Source organism: Antechinus flavipes, chromosome 3 (genome assembly GCF_016432865.1).
Source record: "Antechinus flavipes isolate AdamAnt ecotype Samford, QLD, Australia chromosome 3, AdamAnt_v2, whole genome shotgun sequence".
In the NCBI taxonomy this organism is placed as follows: domain Eukaryota; kingdom Metazoa; phylum Chordata; class Mammalia; order Dasyuromorphia; family Dasyuridae; genus Antechinus; species Antechinus flavipes.
The window spans coordinates 585575106-585598281 of NC_067400.1; the positions used below are offsets into that span (position 1 = coordinate 585575106).

The 23176-nt window shown below is 41.7% G+C and overlaps 1 protein-coding gene across 3 annotated transcripts in view; it reads left to right on the forward strand.

Moving 5' to 3' along the window:
• TMCO4 (transmembrane and coiled-coil domains 4) overlaps window positions 1-23176 on the forward strand; it is a 107696-nt gene that overhangs the window by 7506 nt on the left and 77014 nt on the right. For all 3 annotated transcript variants that reach the window (XM_051988369.1, XM_051988367.1, XM_051988368.1), the window contains exons 2-5: window positions 8428-8605; window positions 9703-9877; window positions 11315-11342; window positions 22088-22220. In XM_051988369.1, coding sequence (XP_051844329.1) covers window positions 8436-8605; window positions 9703-9877; window positions 11315-11342; window positions 22088-22220 — 506 coding nt within the window. In that variant the 5' untranslated portion in view covers window positions 8428-8435. The remainder of the gene's footprint in view (window positions 1-8427; window positions 8606-9702; window positions 9878-11314; window positions 11343-22087; window positions 22221-23176) is intronic.

Here is a 23176-nt window from a genome sequence, read left to right on the forward strand (position 1 = left end):
GATCCAATGATGAGATTCTGAAATGGGATTCAGGGCTTTTTGAAGATGCTAGTGAGAAGAATGCAGATCCTTTGGGGTTTAATTTTTTTTTTTTTTTATTATAACTTGTTTTTCTCATTGAAAATCACAGTCCTTAGAGTCTTAGTCTTGAATGTAAGAGCACATGGTTCATTGAATGAATGCCAAATCAGGGAAGGAGAAAGAAAGCAGACTGCCTTTTTGGATTCATCCTCTAAACTCAGATTGGAAAGAACTTATTCAGTCTTGTGACTACAGAGCCATCGGCTGTTAAAATTGAAAGAGAATTTAGAACCCAGAATTTAGATCTGGGAGAACCCTTAGAACCCAGGATGTCAGAGCTGGGAGAACCCTTAGAACCCAGGATGTCAGAGCTGGGAGGGCCCTTAGAACCTGGATGTCAGAGCTGGGAGGGCCCTTAAAAAAAAAAACAAACACTATTAAATAAAGTAAAAATAAAACCAAAAAAAGAACAGATTATATTAAAGCCACATAGAACCTTAGAATATCAAATGTTAGAACTGGAAAGGATCTTTAAAACAGAGAAAGTCAGGTCTGTAAAGTATTTTAAGAAAAATGGCCTGGAGATAGGAAGTGATATTTACCCAAGTTAGCCATAGAGATGGGATCAGAGGTCAGGTCTCCTGAATCCCAATTGGGATTCTCTCTAGTATACAAAATTCCTTTCCCAGGAGGTTTTTGAAGAACCAGAAATAGCACCAGCACCCCACCACAATCTCCCTGGGATGTGGCTTTTCCTGAATTCTACAGCAATGAAACCCTCTAGCACTTGTTTTTATGTCTATGTATAGTCTCTTTTTGTTTTTATGTCTGTGTATAGTCTCCTTTCTGTTTCTTCGCTCCTTTGAGACGAGCACTCTGCCTTCTACAGCTTTGTCTCCTCCTAGCACAGGCTAGGCCCACAAGCAGACTTCCTTCTCATTCCCTCATTAAATGTCCTGACCAATGCATTCATTTAATTACCCAAGTATTGATCCTTTCAATAAGTGTTTAGTGAGCGGCTGCTGTGTGTAAATTGTTGTACTTTGTATGAAGCCCAGGCCCTGCCCTCAGGAGCTTACTTTTCCCATGTTGAAGTTAATCAGCCAAAGAAGCATTTATTAAACACCTACTGTTTTCCAAGCACTGTGTTAGATGCTGAAAATACAAAAACAAAAAGAAAACAGCCTTTACCTTTAAGTAATTTGTATTCTAAGGACAGTCACACAGAGAAGTATAATACCAGTTAGAGTTTAGTGGAAAAACAATTGGGCCTGGATCAGGAAAACTGGGATTCAAATTTAGCCTTAGACACTAGCTAGTCTAAGACTAGCTTAGATAATAGGTAAGTCATTAATCTCTGTCTAATTCAATTTCCTCAAGTGTAAAATGGAGATAAAAATAGCTTTTACTTACCAAGATTGTTATGAACATCAGATGGTCATGTTTGTAAAATCACTTATTGGCACAGTGCTTGACACATAGTAGGTGCTTAATCAATGTTTGTTTCCTTTTCTCCTTCCATTCCAAAATGCCATCATCTCTGATGCAGAGATCACTTTGCTGGTATTTACTTAAATGATTTAATTGACTTAAATGACTCTGTCTAAACTCCTGATCTGGTAGAATTTTTGATTTATTTTTTTTGTGTACCCAGCATGTCCAGGTCTGTTAATTGATTGGATTGATGGATGCTTAACAAATACTTGTTGAATTAAATGGAAATGGAATTAGGGGCTGGGTTCAAATTCTGACTCTGCATCCCATTTTCCTTGTCTGTAAAATGAAGGGATCTAGTTGGCTTTCAGCCCTCTGATCATGTTTCTGTCAGTCATAGTTTTATTTGTTCAGTCTTTTTCACGTAGATTGATAAAAGAAGTTTATTATGGGGATAGGAAGCATAAAGTCTGGTTAGGGAAATAGGTGAGGGTAAAGAGAAGATGGCACTGGGAAGACTATTTCAGCGGGCAGATCTATGGAAAATGGAGTTTTGCACTGAGAATGCAGTTCTCAGTGGGCAGAAAGTCCTGGTAGCTGAGTAAACCACTGAGGTCCATCTGCAAAGACCTTAGTTGATGGAAGCTCATTATATTGCTTGTCTTGGTGGAGATTGGGAAACCTGAAAGTCAGAAGGGGGGTTGGGTCAACCGGAACAGATCAGAACCCTTGGGGGCTTGGAGAGCCCAAGTTGGTTCAGATCCAGTGGGGGCTGGGACAAGCCGTGATCTCCTATTGGAATTCAAAGGGATGCTTTTGACCAGGATTTGTGAATCAAAGGCCCTGGAATCCTGAACTGAAATGCCTCAACAGGAGGGGCTGGGAATATGAAAGGAATCACAAATCAATAGGAAAAACAGTTTCTTAAAAGGACCACAACTGCTTCAATTTTATTTATTTATATTTCATTTTATTTATTTGTTCATCAGTGAGGAAACTGAGGCAACTAGAGTTAAATGATTTGTCCAGTATCATACAGCTGAGGGCAGACTTGAATACAGGCAATGGGAAGCCACCGAAGATCACAGACACCAGACCAGGAGTTGGAAGGGACTTTAGTCTAACTTTTTTTTAGTAAGTAAACTCAGTTGAAGATTTGAACAGAGGCCTCCTTGACTGTGAATCCAGCCTTTTTTCCTTCATAACTTGCAGCCTCCCAATTTTAAGAATGGATTTTGACTTTTGTTGAGAGAAGTTTTTCATTTCCCAGAAGCCACTTAGTTAAATAAGACTGACTCATCTCCCATCAGAAAAGATGAACTTTAAATGCTGAGATTAGATTTTCATTTTGACCTAGTTGGCATTTATTTGACTGGACTGTGCATGTTTATGATGAAGATTTTCTCTTTATCTTTTGTTGTTCGACCAGGGACTGGGCAACAGGAGAGATGGATGATAAATGTATGTAAATATAAATCGGTACTTCAAAAAATAAAAATAAGCTGTTGGGTTGCAGAGGCAAACTCATCATGTAGTCCGGTCCTCTCATGCATGGCCAGTACCTGGCTTTTCTAGTTTGTCTTTCTGAAAAACTCCAATCTCATTAACATATTTTATCCAGAAGGACTTCAGGAAGTTGGAAAATTCAAACCCAAAGAATAGGTAGGCAAGGATTGTAAAGGGCTGAAACTCTTAAAAGGTGTGCTTGAATCAGACAACGAGCACGTATTGGACGATAACTCTATAAGCATATGTTTGGAAAAATGACCCTTCTCACTATTCCCTGCTGTCTTGATCTTTTGGTGTATACAGATAATCGTAGGAGGGATTAGGGGGTGGAGTGAGACAAGCCAGACTCACTTGGCAGCAGGACAGAGGAGAAAAGTGTGGAGATTTTGGACTCTAGAATCAAGGAGAGATCCCTGGCAAAACTCCTGGCAGTTTTGTCTGTCTCCTTTACTCCTCCCACTAAAGACCAAGGACTTTTATTTATCCTGACTGGCTGACCCTGAGGCCTCCAAGGAGCTAGTGTGGACTTCACAAAGGATGTTAGTATAAATTTCCCTAAGGATATTGGGGGTGGATGTGAACAGTTATTTATATTTTGCTCAGAAAAAGCTGTTTTTTTTTTTGTTTTTGTTTTTGTTTTTGTTTTTTTATGTAGTCAGCATAAGGGAGTATGACCCTTACAGGCTAATTTTTCCATGATTCTGTGATGAGAAGAACATCTTTTGTTTGAGTGAGAAGGCTTGAGTCAGGAGTTCTGGGTTTGGATGACAATAATTACGGGTGATTACCAATTGAGTGAGTTGTTTGACCTCTCTTAACCTTAACTTCCTCATCTTTAAAAGGTGTTAATGGTCTTTGTATTGCCTACCTAATGGAGGATTGAATGGATTTTTAAAAACAATAAAAAAGCATTTATTAGGCACTAACTGTGTGCCAAGCATTGCATTAAGCACTGGGACACAGGGAATATCTAGAGTCAGTCCCTGCTCTTATGGAGCTCACATGAACCGGTGGGAGATGGCACACACTTCAGACCTAGAAGGCCTAAGAGTTACTGTGGGGCAAATGGCAAAACCTCAGAGATCCTTAGGTTACATTTAGAAGGCCATATGACAATATATGGAGTCTCCAGGTGGCAGAGTCTGGGAAGACTTCTCAGCAGAAGGAGGAGAGTTGATGGCTCCATTCTCTCCAAACCTTGTGAACAATGAAGCAAAAGTGGATGGGTTTGAAACTAAGGGAAAAGGGACAGAAAGGAAGAGAGGGGAAGAGTTCTGTTTTTAGGAAAGGTGCTTGCAAACTTTACAGCACTATAAAAATGGGTGCAATTACCCTTGTTTTTAATTATTATACACTTACCTCATAAAAGGCTCATCCGAGTTCTGTTAGGAAAACAGGCCACTGACCCCACCCCAAGCACTCCGTGGCCTTTGGATTGACCGATAGGAGCGGCCGGCTGGTTCTTGGGGCTCCCTGTTGCCTGTTCTTCCACCACCAAAGGGACCAGCCAGACTGGCTCTCGAAGCGGAATGGACTGCTAGCCCCTCCAGAATAGCAGGGGATTCTCTGGTGCTCCCCCCTCTCCTGCCAGAGGCTGGCCAGTTAAAGGGAGGTCAGGGCAAAGTCCCTCCCCGTCCCACCCTGCCCGTACCTCATTGGTATGCTGACTCTCAAAGCCCCAGTGAGCAGCTGGCACCCGGGCCTGCCATCTCTGTTAGATCCTGAAAGGCAGCCTTACCTCAGAGGGAAAAAGACTTCTAGTTCTGGTCCTGATATGTGACCTTGGGTGAGTGCCTTCAACTACCTCGAGCAGCAGGCATTTATTAAGCACCTACTATGTGCCACGCATTGGGTTAGGGACTGCAAACTTGAGCTGCTTCCTACCATCAAGAAACAGATCCCAAGTTTTTCTCTGTAAAATGGGATGGCTGATCATTTAATACAGAGAGAGTTAGAGCTGGGAAAGATTTTAGCCTTAGAAGCAGGAAGGTCCTTGGAATGTAGAACAGGGAAGGAAGAAAAGATCTTAGAATGCTGAATGTTGCTGGGGAGGACCCTTAGAACAAAGATTCTTTTTTTTTCCCCTGAGAGTTAAGTGACTTGCTCAGGGTCATACAACTAGGAAGTGTTAAGTGTCTGAGGCCGGATTTGAACTCAGATCCTCCTGACTTCAGGGCCAGAGCGTTATCCACTACACCACCTAGCTGCCCCTAGGACAGAGCTTTTCCCACTCATGATCCCTTTTCTCTTGAGAAACCATTATGTGATATAGGTATATGTAAATAGTTTCTCACCTTAACCCCTTGTTCTATATCCTTCCAATGGCTCCCCCTGTTTCTTCTATAGAATTCCTAGCCATCCTTTAAAACTCAAAGGCTGCCATCTCCAGGAAGCCCTCCCTGATCCTCATGTTGATAACAGCTCACCCCTGGAGATATCACCTAGCCTTAGTATCTCTCTAGGGCTCCTAGAATGTCTTAGGCAATCTTATAACTCATATCATATTATCTTATAATATATAACATTATGCTGTGTAACATGTTGTGTAATTATATAATATATATGATAATATGCAATATAATATATAATACTTAGCATATCTTATGGTTATGTTATAATTTATTTTATATATATATATCATATTATAATACCTAGCAGGTATGTTGTTATTATTTAGTCAGTTAGTCGACTCTGATACTTTGTGAGCCATTGGGGATTTCTTGGCAGAGACACTAGAGATTTGCCATTTCCTTCTTCAGTTTGTTTTACAGATTTCCCCATGGAGGCTTGTTAAGTGACTAGCTCAGGGTCTCACAGCTAGTGAGTGTCTGAAGCTGAATTTGAACTGCAGTCGTGGTGCTTTAACCACTGCACCACCTAACTGTGTGTTTTATAATATAGTTCAGTTCGCATTAAGATTCCTACCATGTTTTATATTTCAGTTCATGTCCCCATTATAATATCTAATACAATGTCTTATAGTTCAACTTTTTGATAGAGGAGGTTATGTCTTAGCCTAAATAATGTAGGGCCTTTGTTGAATAAATGAATATTGTTGTTCAATCTTAATCTCTGTTTTTGTTTTTGCTCTTTTCACACTGATTCTCCACCTCAAGTACATGGTGTCAGTGATCTGCTAACCAGATACCAAACAATCCATCTGTGGCTGCTTCCCAGGATTCACTTAATGCATCCTGGGAATCAAGAGTCTGTTTTCAAACTGCTGTGCAAACTCCTCACTTGGCCCTCAAAGCCCTCCCCAGTGATTCCCTGATTTTCCTTTATAGCTTTGTTCTCCGCTTTCCTTCCATGAAGGAAACAGTTTCCCTCTTCTTCTTTTTTTAACTTTATTTTTCTTGTTGGGGGGAGAGGGAAACTTCTTTCACAACATAATTTTTAGAAAATATTTTACATAATTTCACGTGTGCTTTTTTAATGGAAGTGACGGGTGGGAGGAAGGGAAAGAATCTGGAACTCAGAGTTTTGAAAACAATGTTTTACTGTACCTGGGGAAAATAAAAAAAAATAAACTATCATTCATGAAAGAAAGTTTAAATCAACAAGTGTGTTTTAAGTACCTACTATGTGCTGGGTGTTGTAGTAGGTGCTAGATCAGATATAAAGAATGAAACAATTCCTATTTTCAAGCTCTCAAGGATCTTGCTGTTATAATGGGGAAGATAACAAAATATAATCTAAGTCAATTCAAAATATATATGAGGTGAATATCTACAAAGTAAACAGATTAATCTGGGCAGAGGATACTAGCATGGGAGGGGGAAGGGAATGGGAAAACAAAGTACTTTTGTTCAGAATGCTCCCTTAGCCTCTAGTTATCTCCCCACTCTCTCCTAGCTTCTGTAACTGGGAATAAGTCAGTTAATAATTCTGAAGAAATCAAAAATCATTCAGATAGAAAATAGCAAAACTGAAATTTGAAAATTTCCAGTGCAAAAGGAGAGTCATAATTCTAGAGCATTCATCCAGTCCAACCTGTCCATTTTACAGATCATATCAGAGAGGTAGGTAGTTCAATGGCTAGAATGCTGGACATGAAGTCAGGAAGACCTGAATTTAAATCTAGCCATAGACTATTACTTAAATATGTGACTCTGGCTAAATTATTTGACCATTCTCTGCCTCAGTTTTCTCATCTGTAAAATGTAGCCTAGAGTAGCACTTATCTGCCAGAGTTGATATACAGATAAAGTGAGAGAGCATTTGTAAAGCACTTTGCAGACAATTTTTATTATTATTATTATCTAAAAAGCAAGACCAGAGAAGCAAAATGGCTTATCCAAGGCTTTATGGGTGGCAGCAGAGCTGAAATTTGAGCCTAAGACCTCTGACTATAAGTCTTACCTCCTTAATACTTATATCTCCCACCTCAGAGAATTGTTTTGAGGAGAGTTATTAGCTAAACCTTAAAAGGATATAGAAATGGGAACTATTATTATGAAAAAATAAGCAGAATATAAGTTTTTTCAGGTAAAAGATATCATTTTTCGGTTATCTTTATAAGCTCAGTGGCTTGTACTTTTTTTAATCCCTATCTGTAATTTCAATATTTGGAGGGACCTCACTGTATGGAAGTTTCCTCCACTAATGAGAATTAGCTATCATCTTTTTGACTTCTAGGCTTAGAGTTGCTGAGGAGGCTAAGAAGTTAAAGGACTTTTTAAGGATGGGGGCAGCATGGAGCAGCAGAAACACTGCAGGATTTGAAGTCTGAGGTCCTATTTTCAAATTCGAGTTTTGCTACTTACTAACTATGATTTTAGCCAAGTTGTCATGTGTTTCTGGGCTTCGATTTCTTTACTGATAAAATTGGACTAGATAATTTCTAAGGTCTCTTACAGTTTACAACTGTAATCCCATGCTTGTAATCCCCAGCTAGCATGGGTCGAGAGCAAGACTTGAATCTAGGTTTTCTTGACTCCAAGGTTGGTTTTTGCTGCATTTCTTGCTTCCTATGACCGCTTATTGCCTCTCACTTGATACACATGTACACACACACATATATGCATATATGTACACACATTTACATATATGTGATATATACCTATATCATACACGTGATATATACCTACATTACCCACATGTGTTATATACATAGGTTGCTTATATGTGATCTATACCTAAATTACACACATGTAATCTGTACACAGGTTACATGTATTTGTTGTATGTATAATGTATGTATGAAGTCCATATGTGCTTCCCATACCTCCAAGACTCAATTTCCTTTCACATATATTATTTGTTTTTTATCTACATATCTCTGAGCAAAGTAAATTCAGCTAGTTAAGAGAGGGAATAACAGTGTTCAAGGCCATGTATTCAGAACAGAAATCCAAACCCTATGCCCTGGACACTTACTAGGTTCAAGGGATCTCCATACAAAGGATTTCCTGTTCTACTTGTTAACATGTGCTAAATTGGGTTTTTTGTTTTTTATGGCAGATTCCAAGATGGCAACTCCAGAGGGACAGGGCCAAGAGTCTGGGGCGTACCCCGAGCCAGCCATCGAAGCACAGCCACATCTGCCCACAGGCAAGGAACTGGGAGAAGCAAGCCGTTTCGCTTATACTGCTCTCTGCGGGATGTCCCTGGCCTGGCTCTTTCCAGAACCCGAACAAAGGTGACTGTTTTGACTTAGAATCTTGGAATCCTAGATTCTGAGATCTGGGAAGAACATAGAGCATCAGACTTGGAAGGGAATTTGGAACAGAGAATGTCAAAGCTGGGAGGGCCCTTAGAACATGGAATTTTGGAGAGCACCTGGTCCAGTTTCATTGTTCAAATGCGAGAATCATCTCTGCAATGTTCCCAGGTCATGGATTAGAAAGGATTTCCCAACATAGGGAACACAGTGTTTCCATGGATTGTCTCTTTCCCACATGAAGCCCCTCTGTCAGCTAGTCTGTCGTAGTTAATTTTCTTGCCAAGAAACATAATGACTGATTTTTTTTTAGAATAGTTTGGGACTTTGTTGACAAAATATTTTGCAGGCACAATTGCTTGGATAGAAAATCCTAGTAAGGATGCTTTATCTCCTTAATAAGGAATGAATCATCTGACAAGGGATCAGATAACATTTTGGATTCATCCTTCTTTTGCCATCCCCCTTCTTCATCCATACCCCTATTCTGGAACTCTGTCTATCTAAATTTGTTCAGGGAAAAAGATCCGGTGATTGCTAATCCTCTCCTTGGCTTTAGGATATAGACTGTCAGAAGCGAAAGCAATCTTAGAAATTCACTAGTCTAGAGTACCTAGGTTTTTTCCTGGTGAAAAATTAGAAGTACCAGTAATAGACTGAGGCAGCTGGATTGCCCCAAGGCAGAGTTACAGCCCTGAAGTCAGGAATCCTGAGTTCAAACCCAGCCTCAGACACTTCCTATCTGTGTGATTTTGGGCAAGTCACTTCACCCTGTTTACCTTAGTTTCCTCATCTGTAACATAAAGATAATGATAAACACCTTCCTCTCAGGGATATTGTGAGAATCAAATGAAATCCTATTTGTGAAGCCCTGAAGATCTATATAAGTGTTAGCCATTGTCCTTATTTGTGTTGAGATTATCATGATTAAGTTTTTGATTTATCAGCCACCCAATAATGTTTTTATGAAGATGAGATTTTGAAATTACCCATGGATTTCAATTATCCCAGTTCTTCCCAGTGTTACATAATCAAGAGTCAGAAGTCTTTGTATCTGAAATAATTGTGTCTTTCAGCTCCTTTCGGACAGAATTTGTGGAAAGCCTAGTGAAATGGCTAGAGTTACCAGAAACAGTCCTCCCTTCCATGGTGGCCTTTGCCGATGGCCTGGGAGGAGAAGAGGAAGCGACATTTGCTGAGATTTTATTGAAGGATCCAGTTCTGAAGAATGATCCAATGGTGATTATTCAGGTATCCAAACCCCTCTTGAGCAGGATAATTGAAGTAGAAAATGGGATCTCTTTTCAGAGCCAGACTGGAAATGGGTTTTAAGAATTAGAAGTATTACAGACTCTTTAGCACCTATAAAAGCCATCTCTAGTATTGTCCAGCTCTGACCTCCTGGGTTCTAATGTTCCTTCCAGCTCTGACATCCTGTATTCTAAGAGCCCTTCCAGCTCTGACCTCCTAAGTTCTAAGGGCCCTCCCAGCGCTGACATCCTGAGTTCTAAGGGCCCCCCCAGCTCTGACCTTTTGTGTTCTAAGGGCCCTCCCAGCTCTGACATCCTGGGTTCTAAGGGCCCTCCCAGCTCTGACTTCCCGGGTTCTAAGGGCCCTCCCAGCTCTGACATCCCATGTTCTAAAGGCCTTCCCAGCTCTGACATCCTCAGTTCTAACAGCCCTCCCAGCTCTGACATTCTGTTTCTGAGGCCAGTTCTTATATTCTATGTTTTATCATCTTTTCCCTGAACTGATTCCTCCTCCTCCTGAAGGAAAATGGCTGGGCTACAGTACTTTAGGAACATGGATCTTTGGCAGTGTATTGAATACTCCTAAATAAGTTTTCCAAAATCTTTATGCTTTCTCCTTACCTGTGAAACAGAGACATTGGGGCAATACAAACATCATTTGCCCAAATTGATAACAATGAACTTGCTTTTTACTTCTTTGTGCCTCAGTTTTCCTATCTATTAGATGAAAGGGTTGGACTCGGTGATTTTTAATGTTCCTTCAGGGACTAGTGATCTCTGTTCTAAAGTCCCTTCCAAGTGACAGCTTGAATCATAATAGAATTTTAATCATTGATTTTATTTTATTATTTTTTTTAATTAAAGCTTTTTATTTTTCAAAACATATACCTGGACAATTCTTCAACATTAGCCCTTGCAAAATCTTGTGTTCCACATTCCCCCCCATCCCGCACGCCTTCCTCTAGATGGCAAGTAGTCCAATATTTAACATGTATGGGACTACCTGCCATCTAGGGGGTGGGGGAAAGTAAGGGAAAAGTTGGAACAGAAGTTTTTGCAAAGGCCAATGTTGAAAAATTACCCATGCAAATGTTTTGTCAACAAAAAGCTATAATAATAAAAAAAAATATGTTAAATCCAATATATGCATACATATTTATACAATTATCATGTCTCACCAAAAAAAAAAAAGAGAGAGAGAGAGAGAAACAAAATAAAATGCAAGCAAACAATAACAAAAAGAGTGAGAATGCTATGTTGTGGTCCACACTCAATTCCCACGGTTCTCTCTCTGGGTGGAGATGGCTCTCTTCATCACTGAACAATTGGAACTGGTTTGAATCATCTCATCAGAACTGATCATCTTATAATCTTGTTATTGCCGTGTATAATTAATCACTGATTTTATATAAATCCCTAGTTTCCATTTGTTTCCTAGGATCTTCTGGCCTTCTCTCTCTGGAATGGTAAGTTTGATTTCTTAAGTCTTATTTAAAAAGTTTGTGTTGGGGTGGGGGGAAGGGGGGGGTCACCCTCTCAATTCTAGGGCCATTACTCATAAAAATCATAGCTATTGAATTGGGGGTTTGGCTTATTCATAATTTCTTGTCTTTAATAGTGAGACATTTCCTTGTTGGGAGGGAACCCTGATTGGGAAGGTCCTCCTAGCTCTGAATCTGTGGCCTGTGGGCCAAGGACCATGGTATACAAATGAAAACAAATACAAAAATCCTGAAAAAGTTCATCCTCTTCAGGAACTGTTGGGTAACTGGAGGCCCTAGAACAGAGTTTGCGTCCAGGCCATAATTTGGACTTGGGACGTCTAAGCCCAAGGGGACTTCTCCCTTGCCTACACTGCAGCAGCCTTCGTGACAGTGCTCTCTCCAGACCTCCTCCCTCCTTATATCCCTGTGTTCTCCCTGAGTAAGAATGCAGGAGTCACCAGAGAGGAAGTGGGACAAAGTAAATAAATTCCAGGTCCAGAGTCTTCATCCACAAGAATAACCAAATGTCCTGTGTACATCTCTAAGTGCAAGTAATCATTCTCTCCTCTCTAAGTAGTATTACGTTCTGATAAATCCGTGAAGGGCTGATAACATCCAGAAGGTTAATCTGGTGACCCTCAATCACATTGCTGTAATTATGGGGAGTTAGGGATTCAGTAGCCTGAGAATGTTCCCTGCAGATTAGGAACTGCTTTTTAGTGAGGTAATCATTGACAGGAAGAATCATAGAATGCTGCCCCTGAAAAGGACCTTAGGATATAGAAAGTCAGAGGTGGAATAGATGTAGGCTATCAGCATGGGAACTTGGTTAAAACATAGAAGGTTAGAGGGACCTTAAAGAGTCAAAATTAGAAGGTAGAATGTCAAGGTTAGGAAAGGCTCCTAGAACACAGAATGCCAAAACTAGCAGAGTATTTAGAACAGAATATCAAACAGAATAGAGCTGAGAAGGCCTTTAGAACCCAGGAGGTCAGAGCTGGGAGGGCCCTTAGAACCCAGGAGGTCAGAGCTGGGAAGGCCCTTAGAACCCAGGAGGTCAGAACTGGGAGGGCCCTTAGAACCCAAAAGGTCAGAGCTGGGAGGGCCCTTAGAACCCAGGAGGTCAGAGCTGGGAGGGCCCTTAGAACCCAGGAGGTCAGAGCTGGGAGGGTAGAACCCAGGAGGTCAGAGCTGGGAGGGCCCTTAGAAACCAGGAGGTCAGAGCCGGGAGGGCCCTTAGAACCCAGGAGGTCAGAGCTGGGAAGGCCCTTAGAACCCAGGAGGTCAGAGCTGGGAGGGTCTTAGAACATGGGATATCAGAGCTGGTCCTTGTTCATCTCACGGGGCTCAGGATCCTGCCTTTATAGCTTTTTAAAAGCTCTGGCAGTGAACGTTAGCAGCTCTTCCTCCTATTTGTGACGTGGGGCCTCCATAGAACATGATAACCTGCAGAACCTGTTTTATGAGGCTTAACAGGACACTTTTGAGAATATAACCAGAATGGACCAGAAGAAATTTCCTCTTTGTTGAAAAGATGAGACCCACGACCAGGAAGCTTTGCTGAATTTTGAACAGCAGCTCTCTAGTATTAGCTCCAAACCACAGAAACTTCCCCTGTAAGAAATTCCTTCTGTTCTGGGGGAGCCCATATGGCTTCCCAGAGTAGAATCGGGGCTTCTTTAGATGATGTTTTTGCCTCCGGCTGTCGCTGAAGATAAATTTGGACGGCGTTAACTAGCTGGGAGAACCCAGCTCTGTGTCCCAAGGAGTCTGGCACCTGAGTTCCAGAACTTCCTGCTGGAGATGGAACGCCATCCAGACAAGTCCACGCGAAAAGGCAGGACAGGCAACTTGTGTAAAGGAGAGGAAGGGAGAAAAGCTGGGATTTGTCTCTGGAATTTTAACTACAAGTTGCAGAGCCTACTCTTTCTCCCGAGTAAGAGATCCATGGCATTGTAGTCAAAGGAAAGGGAAAAGAAGGAACAAACCTCTTTTAAGCACCTACTATTAACTACTGTTAAACACCTACTATGTGCCAGGTACTTTATGATATTATTTCATTTGATCCTCACAGCAAACCAAGGTGATGGTGCATTTATTATTCCCATTTTACAATTGGAGAAACTGAGGTAGATTTTTAGAGATTAAGTGACTTGCCCCAGAGTCACACAACTAGTGCCTGAGGTTGGGTTTGAATTCAGGTTTTCCCAGATGCCAGGACTAGCCCTCATCCTGTGCTGCGCACCCAGCTGCCTGCTTGTTATATGCACGCTTCCCCCTCCACACATCTCCTTTATAAAACGTACATTGTGGGCATGTGTGTTCGGGCTGATTTCCCTCTATATGCGTGTGTCTGTCTGTCTGTGTATACTTACACACACACACACACACACACACACACACACACACCCATGTGTATTTTTTACACTTGCATTGATGATGTGTGTATTCCTGCATATTGAGCAAAAAGGAGGCATCTAGAACAGTTCTTCTTATTATGCTTTTATAAAGTACTTCTGCTTTGAAAAAGAAATGAAATTTAGGGGAAGGGATACATGAGGAAATGCGAGTGATATAAAAACAAAAACTATTGATAAGAGTCTATTTTTTAATATGATAAAAGACAATTGGGAGGAAGGTCTGTGCTAGTCAGCAGTCATTTCTACGGCTATCCCAAGTGGCTAGAGGGTGTAGCAGATAGATTGCTGGGCTTGAGTTCAAATCTTGCCTTCAGTCACTTACCAGGTGTGTGACCCTGGACAAGTCATTTAACCACGTGTGCCTCAGTTTCCTCATCTGTACAAGTCTGATCTTTATATCCCTAGCACCTGGGAAGGGGTCCCTGTGGGCACTTATTAAATGTTTGTTGAATCAGAGGTTCCTTAGAGGTCATCTCCACCCAAGGCCCAGGGGATCACAACTCCTTCCTATAGGCTCTGTATATAGGTGAGGACACCAAGCCACAGAGGCTGACTGCCCCGGGTCACCCAGAAACAGTTGGGAACTACATCCTATAGTTCCAAATCTAGTATTCTCATCATGTTACCTAACTCTAACAATTTATATCCCTTCCAGCCCTGACATCCTGAGTTCTAAGGGCCCTCCCGGCTCTGACCTCCTGGGTTCTAGGGGCCCTCCCAGCCCTGACATCCCGGGTTCTAAGGCCCTCCTAGCCCTGACATCCTGGGTTCTAAGGGCCCTCCCAGCTCTGACCTCCTGGGTTCTAAGGCCCTCCTAGCCCTGACATCCTGGGTTCTAAGGGCCCTCCCAGCTCTGACCTCCCGGGTTCTAAGGCCCTCCTAGCCCTGACATCCTGGGTTCTAAGGGCCCTCCCAGCTCTGGTCTCCTGGGTTCTAAGGGCCCTCCCAGCTCTGACCTCCTGGGTTCTAAGGGCCCTCCCGACTCTGACATTCTGGATTCTAAGGGCCCTCCCAGCCCTGACATCCTGGATTCTAAGGGCCCTCCCAGCTCTGACCTCCTGGGTTCTAAGGGCCCTCCCAGCTCTGACATTCTGGGTTCTAAGGGCCCTCCCGACTCTGACATTCTGGGTTCTAAGGGCCCTCCCGGCTCTGACATTCTGGGTTCTAAGGGCCCTCCCGGCTCTGACATTCTGGGTTCTAAGGGCCCTTTCAGCTCTGACATCCTGGGTTCTAAGGGCCCTCCCAGCTCTGACCTCCTGGGTTCTAGGGGCCCTCCCAGTTCTACATTCTATGTTCCATGAGCCCTCTAAACTTTTTAGCCTTACTCAAGTGATAAGCATACTTTCTAGTTCTTCTGGAAATCCTCCCCAGAATGAGGGTCACACCATTTCCTAAGGTTTCTTGCATCTCTCCAACCTTGAAGGATTCAGTCTCCTATGAATTTACTTTTACTCTTTAATAACTTTGAAAGTTCAAAGTCCAAGATGCTTGAAACTGTTCCCTGACAAGGCTCTGCCCTTCCAGCCTTGGTTCACTGCAAGCCGGTGGGTTGTAGGACCTCTTTGCTCATTTAATCCCTCCTGAAGGGCAATTAAACATTAAACAAGATTCCTGAGAGGAAGTGGATTTCCCTGGGGTCTGGGGGAAAGTAGAGAAAAGAAGGGCAGTGAGGGAAGTATTACTTGTGATAAGTACAACATCTCTTAAAGGACACAGTGCCATTCCCCATTTGATAAATCGTCAAAAATATGAAATTTTCCAAGGAATGAATTCAAACTATTAATTGTATATAAAGAGATGTTCTAAATCACTAATAACTAGGAAAAATCAAATTAAAATGACACTGAAATTCTTCTCAAATTAGCAAAGTTAGCAAATAAAGGAAAATAACAAATATTGAGGAGCTGTGAGGAAACAAAAACAAGCACATTAATGTGCATTAATGCACTGTGGATGGAAGTGGGAAGTGGTCGAGCCATTCTGGATTTTGTATCCCAAAGGGTATTAAATTATGAGTACCATTTGACCTAGAAATATACAATTAGGTTCTAAGGGAAAAAAAGGAAAAGGGCCCTATTGAATAAAAATATTTATATCAGCTCTCTTTGGTGGCAAAAGATTGGAAATTGAGGGGATATCCATCTGTTGGGAAATGGCTGAACAAGTTGTGGTATGAATGTAACGATATTGTTGTCCTATAAGGAATGAGATGGGAGGAAAACTTGGGAAGACTGTATAAACTGAACAATTTATACCATAAAACCAATATTTTTAAGACAAATAAGTTTGGAAGATTTAGAAACTCAGGTCAACACCAGTGCTCAGCTATACTTCTTTTTTTTTTTTTTTTTTTACTGTTAAAAGTAGATGAAAAACTGTTTTTATTATGATAATGGTAGCATTTAACAATTAATATTAAATTGATATTAAGCACCTAGCATGATCATAATACTTACTCTGCTATATACTATTAGAGATTCTAAAATGAATACATCCTTGAGAGATTTACAATCTATAAGTAATAACAATATGAAAAGAGCAAAGTAAAGGAATGAAATGACAACTAAAAGATAAATGATAATTGACTAAGGACCATTGAAAGCTTTGTTCAGCTATACTTCTGCAGGATTCAAAATGATGCTGCCCACCTACTACTCTTTTTAACCTGACCAAAGTAGGAATTTGTTTCACTCTAACTCTGTTATGAATTTCTCAGCAGGGTTAGAGGAGAGAGGGAAATACACAGAGAAAGCAGACTTTGATTGATGGAAAAATTAATTAAAACATGAAAAATAAAATCAAAATAACAAGAAAGAAGGCCCTGGGACATATACTGTGACATGAAGTCATTGCTTAGGGGAAGCCAGAGTTCTGACAGTAGAATTGGAGACACATGTATCATTCCACATCTGGAAGAAAATGTGCTCTTTTCAAATGCCCTCCGTAACCTAACTCTTACTAAGTAACTGCTCCCGTGTCTGGGGCTGGTTTATAAAGTTAGGCGGTTCTAACATTATTATCCCCATTTAGCAGATAAGGGAGCTGAAGTCCATAAAGCTAAGATGACACGTCTGGGCTCCTGCTCTTCCTACCGCATTCACAATGCCTCCCTAAGCTTTTAATTGCCCGGGGCTCATTTAGCCTGGATTTCCAAGTGGACTCTGGCATGTCTGGAATTCCTAGAAGCTCTCCTGTATCTGTCCTTAATTCTTTTTTGGTGTCCCAAATTCCTTTGCAGTATTGCGATCCATTCTTGAAATAATGTTAAATGTACAAATCAAAACTCGTTTAATTATAACAGAAACCAATGATTGAAATACCGTTCTCAATATATATTCTCAAAACAAGTTCATAGGCTCTAGGTTAACAAATGAATCTTAATTACCACTGAGAGCTTTAGAATTAGTGCTTCAGAATTGTGAGAGATGACAGAGGTCAACTCGTCCAACCCCCACCCAACCGGAATCCCTTCTATACCATCCCAACAGATATGTTTCCTCTTTCACATTAATGCTCTTGAATACAAGTCAACATATCAGCCAACCTACCAGTCAGTAAGCATTTATTTCAATAACTGTTTTTATTATTTACTATTTTTTAAATTTTTAGCTTTTTTATTTTCAAAATATATGCAAAGATAGTTTGTGTTCCAAATTTTTTCTCCCTCTCATAGACAACAAGTAATCCAAGACAACCAAGTAGGTTGTACATGTGTAATTCTTCTAAACATATTTTTATATTTATCATGCTGCGCAAAAAAAATCAGATCAAAAAAGAAAAAAATGGAAAAGAAAACAAAAAGCAAGCAAATCACAACAAAAAAGTGAAAAAATGCTGTTGTGATCAGCACTCAGTTCCCACAGTCCTCTCTCTGGATGCAGATGGCTCTCTTCATCACGTTGTTTGAAAAGAGCCAAGTCCATCATAGTTGATCATTGTATAATCTTGTTGCTGTGTGCAATGTTCCCTTGATTCTACTCACTTTACTCAGCATCAATTCATGTTAGTCTCCCCAGGCCTTTCTGGAATCATCTTGCTTGTCGTTTCTTACAGAACAATAATATTCCATAGCATTCATATACCATAACTTACTCAGCCATTCCTCAACTAATGGGCATCCATTCGGTTTCCACTTTGTTGCCACTAGAAAAAGGGCTGCTACAAACATTTTTGCACATGTGGGTCTCTTTCCTTCCTTTAAGATCTCTTTGGGACTCAAAGAGACTCAGTAGAGACATTGCTGGATCAAAGGCTATGCCCAGTTTGATAGCCCTTTAAGTATAGTTCCAGATTGCTCTCCAGAATGGCTGGATCCATACACAATTCTACCAACAATGTATCAGTGTGCCAGTTTTTCCACATCCCCTCCAACATTCGTCATTATCTTTCCTTGTCATTCTAGCCAATCTGACAGGTGTGTAGTGGTATCTCAGAATTGTTTTAATTTGCATTTCTCCGATCAATAGTGATTTAGATAGATCAATAGTGATGACTAGAAATGGTTTTAATTTCTTCACCTGAAAATTGTCTATTTATGTCCTTTGACCATTTATCAATTGGAGAATGGCTTGTGTTCTTATAAATTTGAGTCAATTCTCTCTATTATAGAAATGAGACCTTTATCAGGTTCCTTGGATGTTAAGTTTTTTCCCAGTTTTCTGTTTCCCTTCAATCTTGTCTGCATTGGTTTTGTTTGTATAAAAACTTTTAAACTTAATATAAAAATTATTCAGTTTGCATTCCATACTGTACTCTAGTTCTTCTTTGGCCATAAATTCCTTCCTTCTCCACAGATCTGAGAGGTAGATTACCCCTTTGTTCTTCTCATTTGCTTATAGTATCATTCTTTATGTCCAAATTATGAAAACATTTCATCCTTATCTTGGAATAAGGTGTTAGGTGTAGGTTAATACCCAGTTTCTGCCATTCAGTAAGCATTTATAAAGCACTTACTCTGGACTAGGTCCTGAGCTCATTAAAGAGACTACAAAGAGAGGCATGAAACAGTCTCCAAGTGAAGATTTTGTCTTCTATGCCAAATCTCCTCAATTCTTCAGGAGATTATAGAATCATTGATCCAGCTCCTATAATCCATCATTTCCATTTACAGTTGATAAAATGGAAGTCACAGAACTTACCCAAAGATGACAAGTGGGATTGTGGTTATAAGTCTAGATCTTCGGGTATCTTGAACTTGATCTTGGGTCAGTACCTGGATCTCTCTGGGTCTCAATTTCCTCATCTTCAAAAGAAGGAGTTGGACTGGCTGCCCTCCCAGCTTCCTGCCAGCTCTCAGCCTGTAATTCTGTGACCAGTTGAAGAAACTAGCAATGTTTAACCTGCCACAGAGACTTCTGCTCAGCTATCCATGTCCTTCCTAAACTGTGGTTGGTACCCAGAGAGGGCCTGGCAAATAGTAGGCACTTAATAAATGCTTATTGATTGACTGGTCAGACTAAGGTCACTGTTCCCTCTGAACTATGGGCAGTCTCCAGTTGCTGATTTGCAAACCTTCAGGCCCTCTGTGACATGAAAATGTCCATCACCTATCTCGAGCCCTGTTTTTGTGCTTCCAATGAGTCCCAAATGCCCTAAGCTCTCCCTCCCTCTTAGGACTGGCAGGATGGGAGGTACCTTGTTGGGTGGCTGAAACCAGAGGCAGGAAGACCCAAGCTGAAACGTGGTCTCAGACCTAGTGGGGTGACTCTGAGGGAGTCTCTCTCTGCCTCAGTTTCCTCATCAGCATATTGGGGATAATCTCAACATGTACCTCCTAGGGTTATTATGAGGATTTATTGAGAGAACCTCGATACGCTGCACTATCGTTATTATGGTCATTGCTCCCCCAAGCAGCCATCCCAGCACTGGAGCATTTGGAGCATTAGTTTTGGGGCTGACATTGGAGGCCGTTGGAAAATCGTAATCACTGGAGTGCATCTTGGCCAATGTTCAGCCAGCTTAGTCACCATAACTTTGATCAGTGACACCTGTATTAATGGCAATTTATAATTCTCATCGACTAATGACAGCTGCCGAAGGTTGTTTTAGCCCCATTAGCGCTGATTATCTTGGGCTTCTGATACCAGCTATTTACTCCTAAGGAGCCGTCTAGACTGACCTAGTAACCAGAAGACCCGAGCAGTCTGACCCTCGGCACGTAGCCACCCGGCCTATTGCTGGCTGCTTAGTGCAGGTCTGGGGAGGCCAGAGAAGGGTGTGCCTGAGTGAGAGAGCAGAGGCCGGCCCCACGGGGAGCTTCCTCTGTTACCTGCTCTTTGCCTTTCAGCCTTTCTCTGGCGCTCCCTCCCTTTACCTTTTCAGCCTTTCTCTGGCCCTCCCTCCCTTTACCTTTTCAGCCTTTCTCTGGCTCTTCTTCCCCATTCATGCAGGCAGGGCTGTAGGAGTGGGGACATGAAGGCTTGCTGGCCTTCTTCACTCGGCTTTGCGGGGACAACCTCCGTTTCTCCTCTTGCTGCCTCTAAGCGCTGTGGCTCAGTCCCCCCTAAAATGGAGATGCTTGTATTTATACTGCCCAATTGGGTGAGGTTCCATAAAAATGTGGGGTTTTTGAACAAGAAATATTAGAATAATGGGCCTGAGTGTGGACTATGGGCTATCCACGCGGTTCCTGTTCTCTTGTACCTAAGGCTTCTTGGGACCCTCCCAGCTCCTCCTGCTACTCAGACCAATGTCTTCCCTGTCTGGGTCATCACTTATTCTTTCTCCTTTCCCTAGTCAGTCAGTCCACCTGCAGTTACTAAGCACCTACTGCACACTAGGCTCTGTGTTTAGTGATGGAAATACAAGCAAAGGCAGAACCAGTTCTCAATGAGCTTGACCCCACCCACCGCCAGCTGGATGGGATGAGCAGCTGGGGGACTTCTTGGGCACAGCTCTGCACTCCGGGCTGACTGCCGGCTTTGTGACCTGGAGCTAGTCAATGGAAAACGCCACCAGACTGTCCCCCGAGGAACTGGATTCAGATACCACTTTTGATGTTACTGTCTGTGCAGCTCTTGGGGAAACCACTTAACCTTGTCGGGCCTCAGTTTCCTGGACTTGATTGGACTCAGTGGCCACTGAGGCCCCTTCCAGCTCAATCAGTAATCCTGTGATCCCTCAATGCCCCTGTTTTCTCATCTGTGATTTGGTGATGATAATACCTGTTGTCATGTCAGTTGTGTCTGACTCTGGGACTCCATTTGGAGTTTTCTCAGCAAAGATCTTGGCGTCGTTGGTCATTTCCTTCTCCAGCTCATTTTATAGATGAGGAAACTGAGGCAAACAGGGTGAAGTGACTTACTCAGGGTCACACAACTAATCAGTGTCTGAGGGCAAATTTGAACGCAGACCCTCTTGACCCCAGAACTGCACTATGGCGCCACCTAGCTGCTCTGATAATATTTATTGACGAGTTAATTAACAAACATCTTAACATTGACAGTGTGTCCAGCACAATTAATTTGTGCGGTTATCAACGAAAAGCTAAAAGTCTCTACCCTATAGGCGCTCATAATGGGAGAGACCTATGTATATGGATACAAAAAACACACCCCGGTTTGTAAGGTGTTTTATACGCCCATTCAATAATCACTCGTTGAATTCTCACAACCATCTTGAGAGGGAGGGGCTGGTGGTATCTCATTCTACAGATGAGGAAAACTGAGGCAGGCAGCAGTTAAATGACTTACCCAGCTAGCGGGTGTCTAAAGCCAGAATTTGAATTTGGGTCTTCCTAACTCCTAATTTAACACCCTATTCACAGCCTTTCTTTGCAGCCTGGATTGATCCTTGCAGAGTAAGTACACAATAACCTTTTGGTATTTATTTCCATAAGGAAAAAAAAAATATATATATATATGTGTGTGTGTGCATATATGTATCTACATATATATAGATATAGATATAGACAGAGAGAGAGAGAGAGAGAGAGAGAGAGAGAGAGAGAGAGAGAGAAGGCAACACAAAAATTTGGATCCTTACTATTAACATTCATGATCCAATAGTGTGTAGCCCAGTAGGACCACAGGGATGGAATCAAAGACTCTGGGTTTGACTACTGATTCTGATTTTTTCTAATGTGATCTGAAGTGAGACTTTACTTCCTTGGGCCTCAGTGTTCCGAATGGGTTTGATCAACACACACACACACACACACACACACACACACACTCTCTACCTCACAGGGTCATGATGAGGAAAGTTTAATATTTTATTCCCTTGAAGTGCTCCAGAAGTATTTTGATTCTTGATAATGTTCCAGTAAAAGCACCTTCTTCATCTCTTACGTTTTTGTTCCATCTGAAGGCTGCTATGATGCTCGGGCCAGGGTCCTTGTGTGCCACGTCACCTGGCTGCTGAAAATACCCCCAGAGGAGCTGGAGAACCTGGAGGAGATGTTTCTGGAGAGCCTGAAGGAAAGACAGGAAGAAGAGTCGGAGTAAGGTGGCATTTGTTATTTTTCAGGAAAATCCATTCTTAGGGAATGAGTCTCAGTTTTCTCATCTATAAATGGGTGCAACGGCCTCTTTAATGCCTTCCTTCCAGGGAGTGTCATGTGATCAGCTAAGGAGATTTTTTTAGTTAACTGCAATTAACCTTTTAATGACCAAAACTAGTTTTTTTGGTCAAATTTAATCGTTCTAGCTGGAAATCATTTTAAAAAATAATTGGAAAGACAGCTCAAGATTTATAACATCCCTGTGAAATGAATCTCTACTACAGGCATCACTTCTCCCATTCCACAGATGACAAAACCGAGACTTAGAGATGAAATGATTGACCCATGGTCAATTGCTTGTTGGCTTGATTTGACAGAGCCGCCATCTTGCTTGTAGCCTGAATTACTGTAATAGTCTTCCAGTGAGAGGCAGCAAGGTGGCGCCATAGTGCATAGATCATAACAAACTCAGAAGGCTCTCTAGTAGCTGGGACACAAATAGTGCACATGAACACTTGGAATAAATTTGCATAATTATGTGTCCGAGGTAGGATTTGAATACAGGGTTTAAGTCTAGCACTCTATTCATAATCCATTGTCTCTCCAATCATAGGATGGCAAAATCTAGAGCTGGAAAGAGACACAGAATTATCGCCATCACTACTTTTGCTGCTGTTATTATTAGACAGATGAAAAAACTTCACTCTATTATAGTTACTTGCCTCTGGGTCATTTGTACTTAATGTTCGTTTTTCCGCGTTTAGCTCATTTTTGCCTTTTTGCTTGGATGGAGGACAGTCCCCTACTTGTCGGCTCCCCGTGAGGGAGTACTCCCTCTCCTGTGAGAGATGACCAAAAGGGGGGTGGGCGTCCCGCAGGGCTGAGGCTGCCAGTCGCCTGTCGTGTATGTTGGAGAGGAATTCTTCAGGTGGGGATCGGACTAAATGACCTCGAGG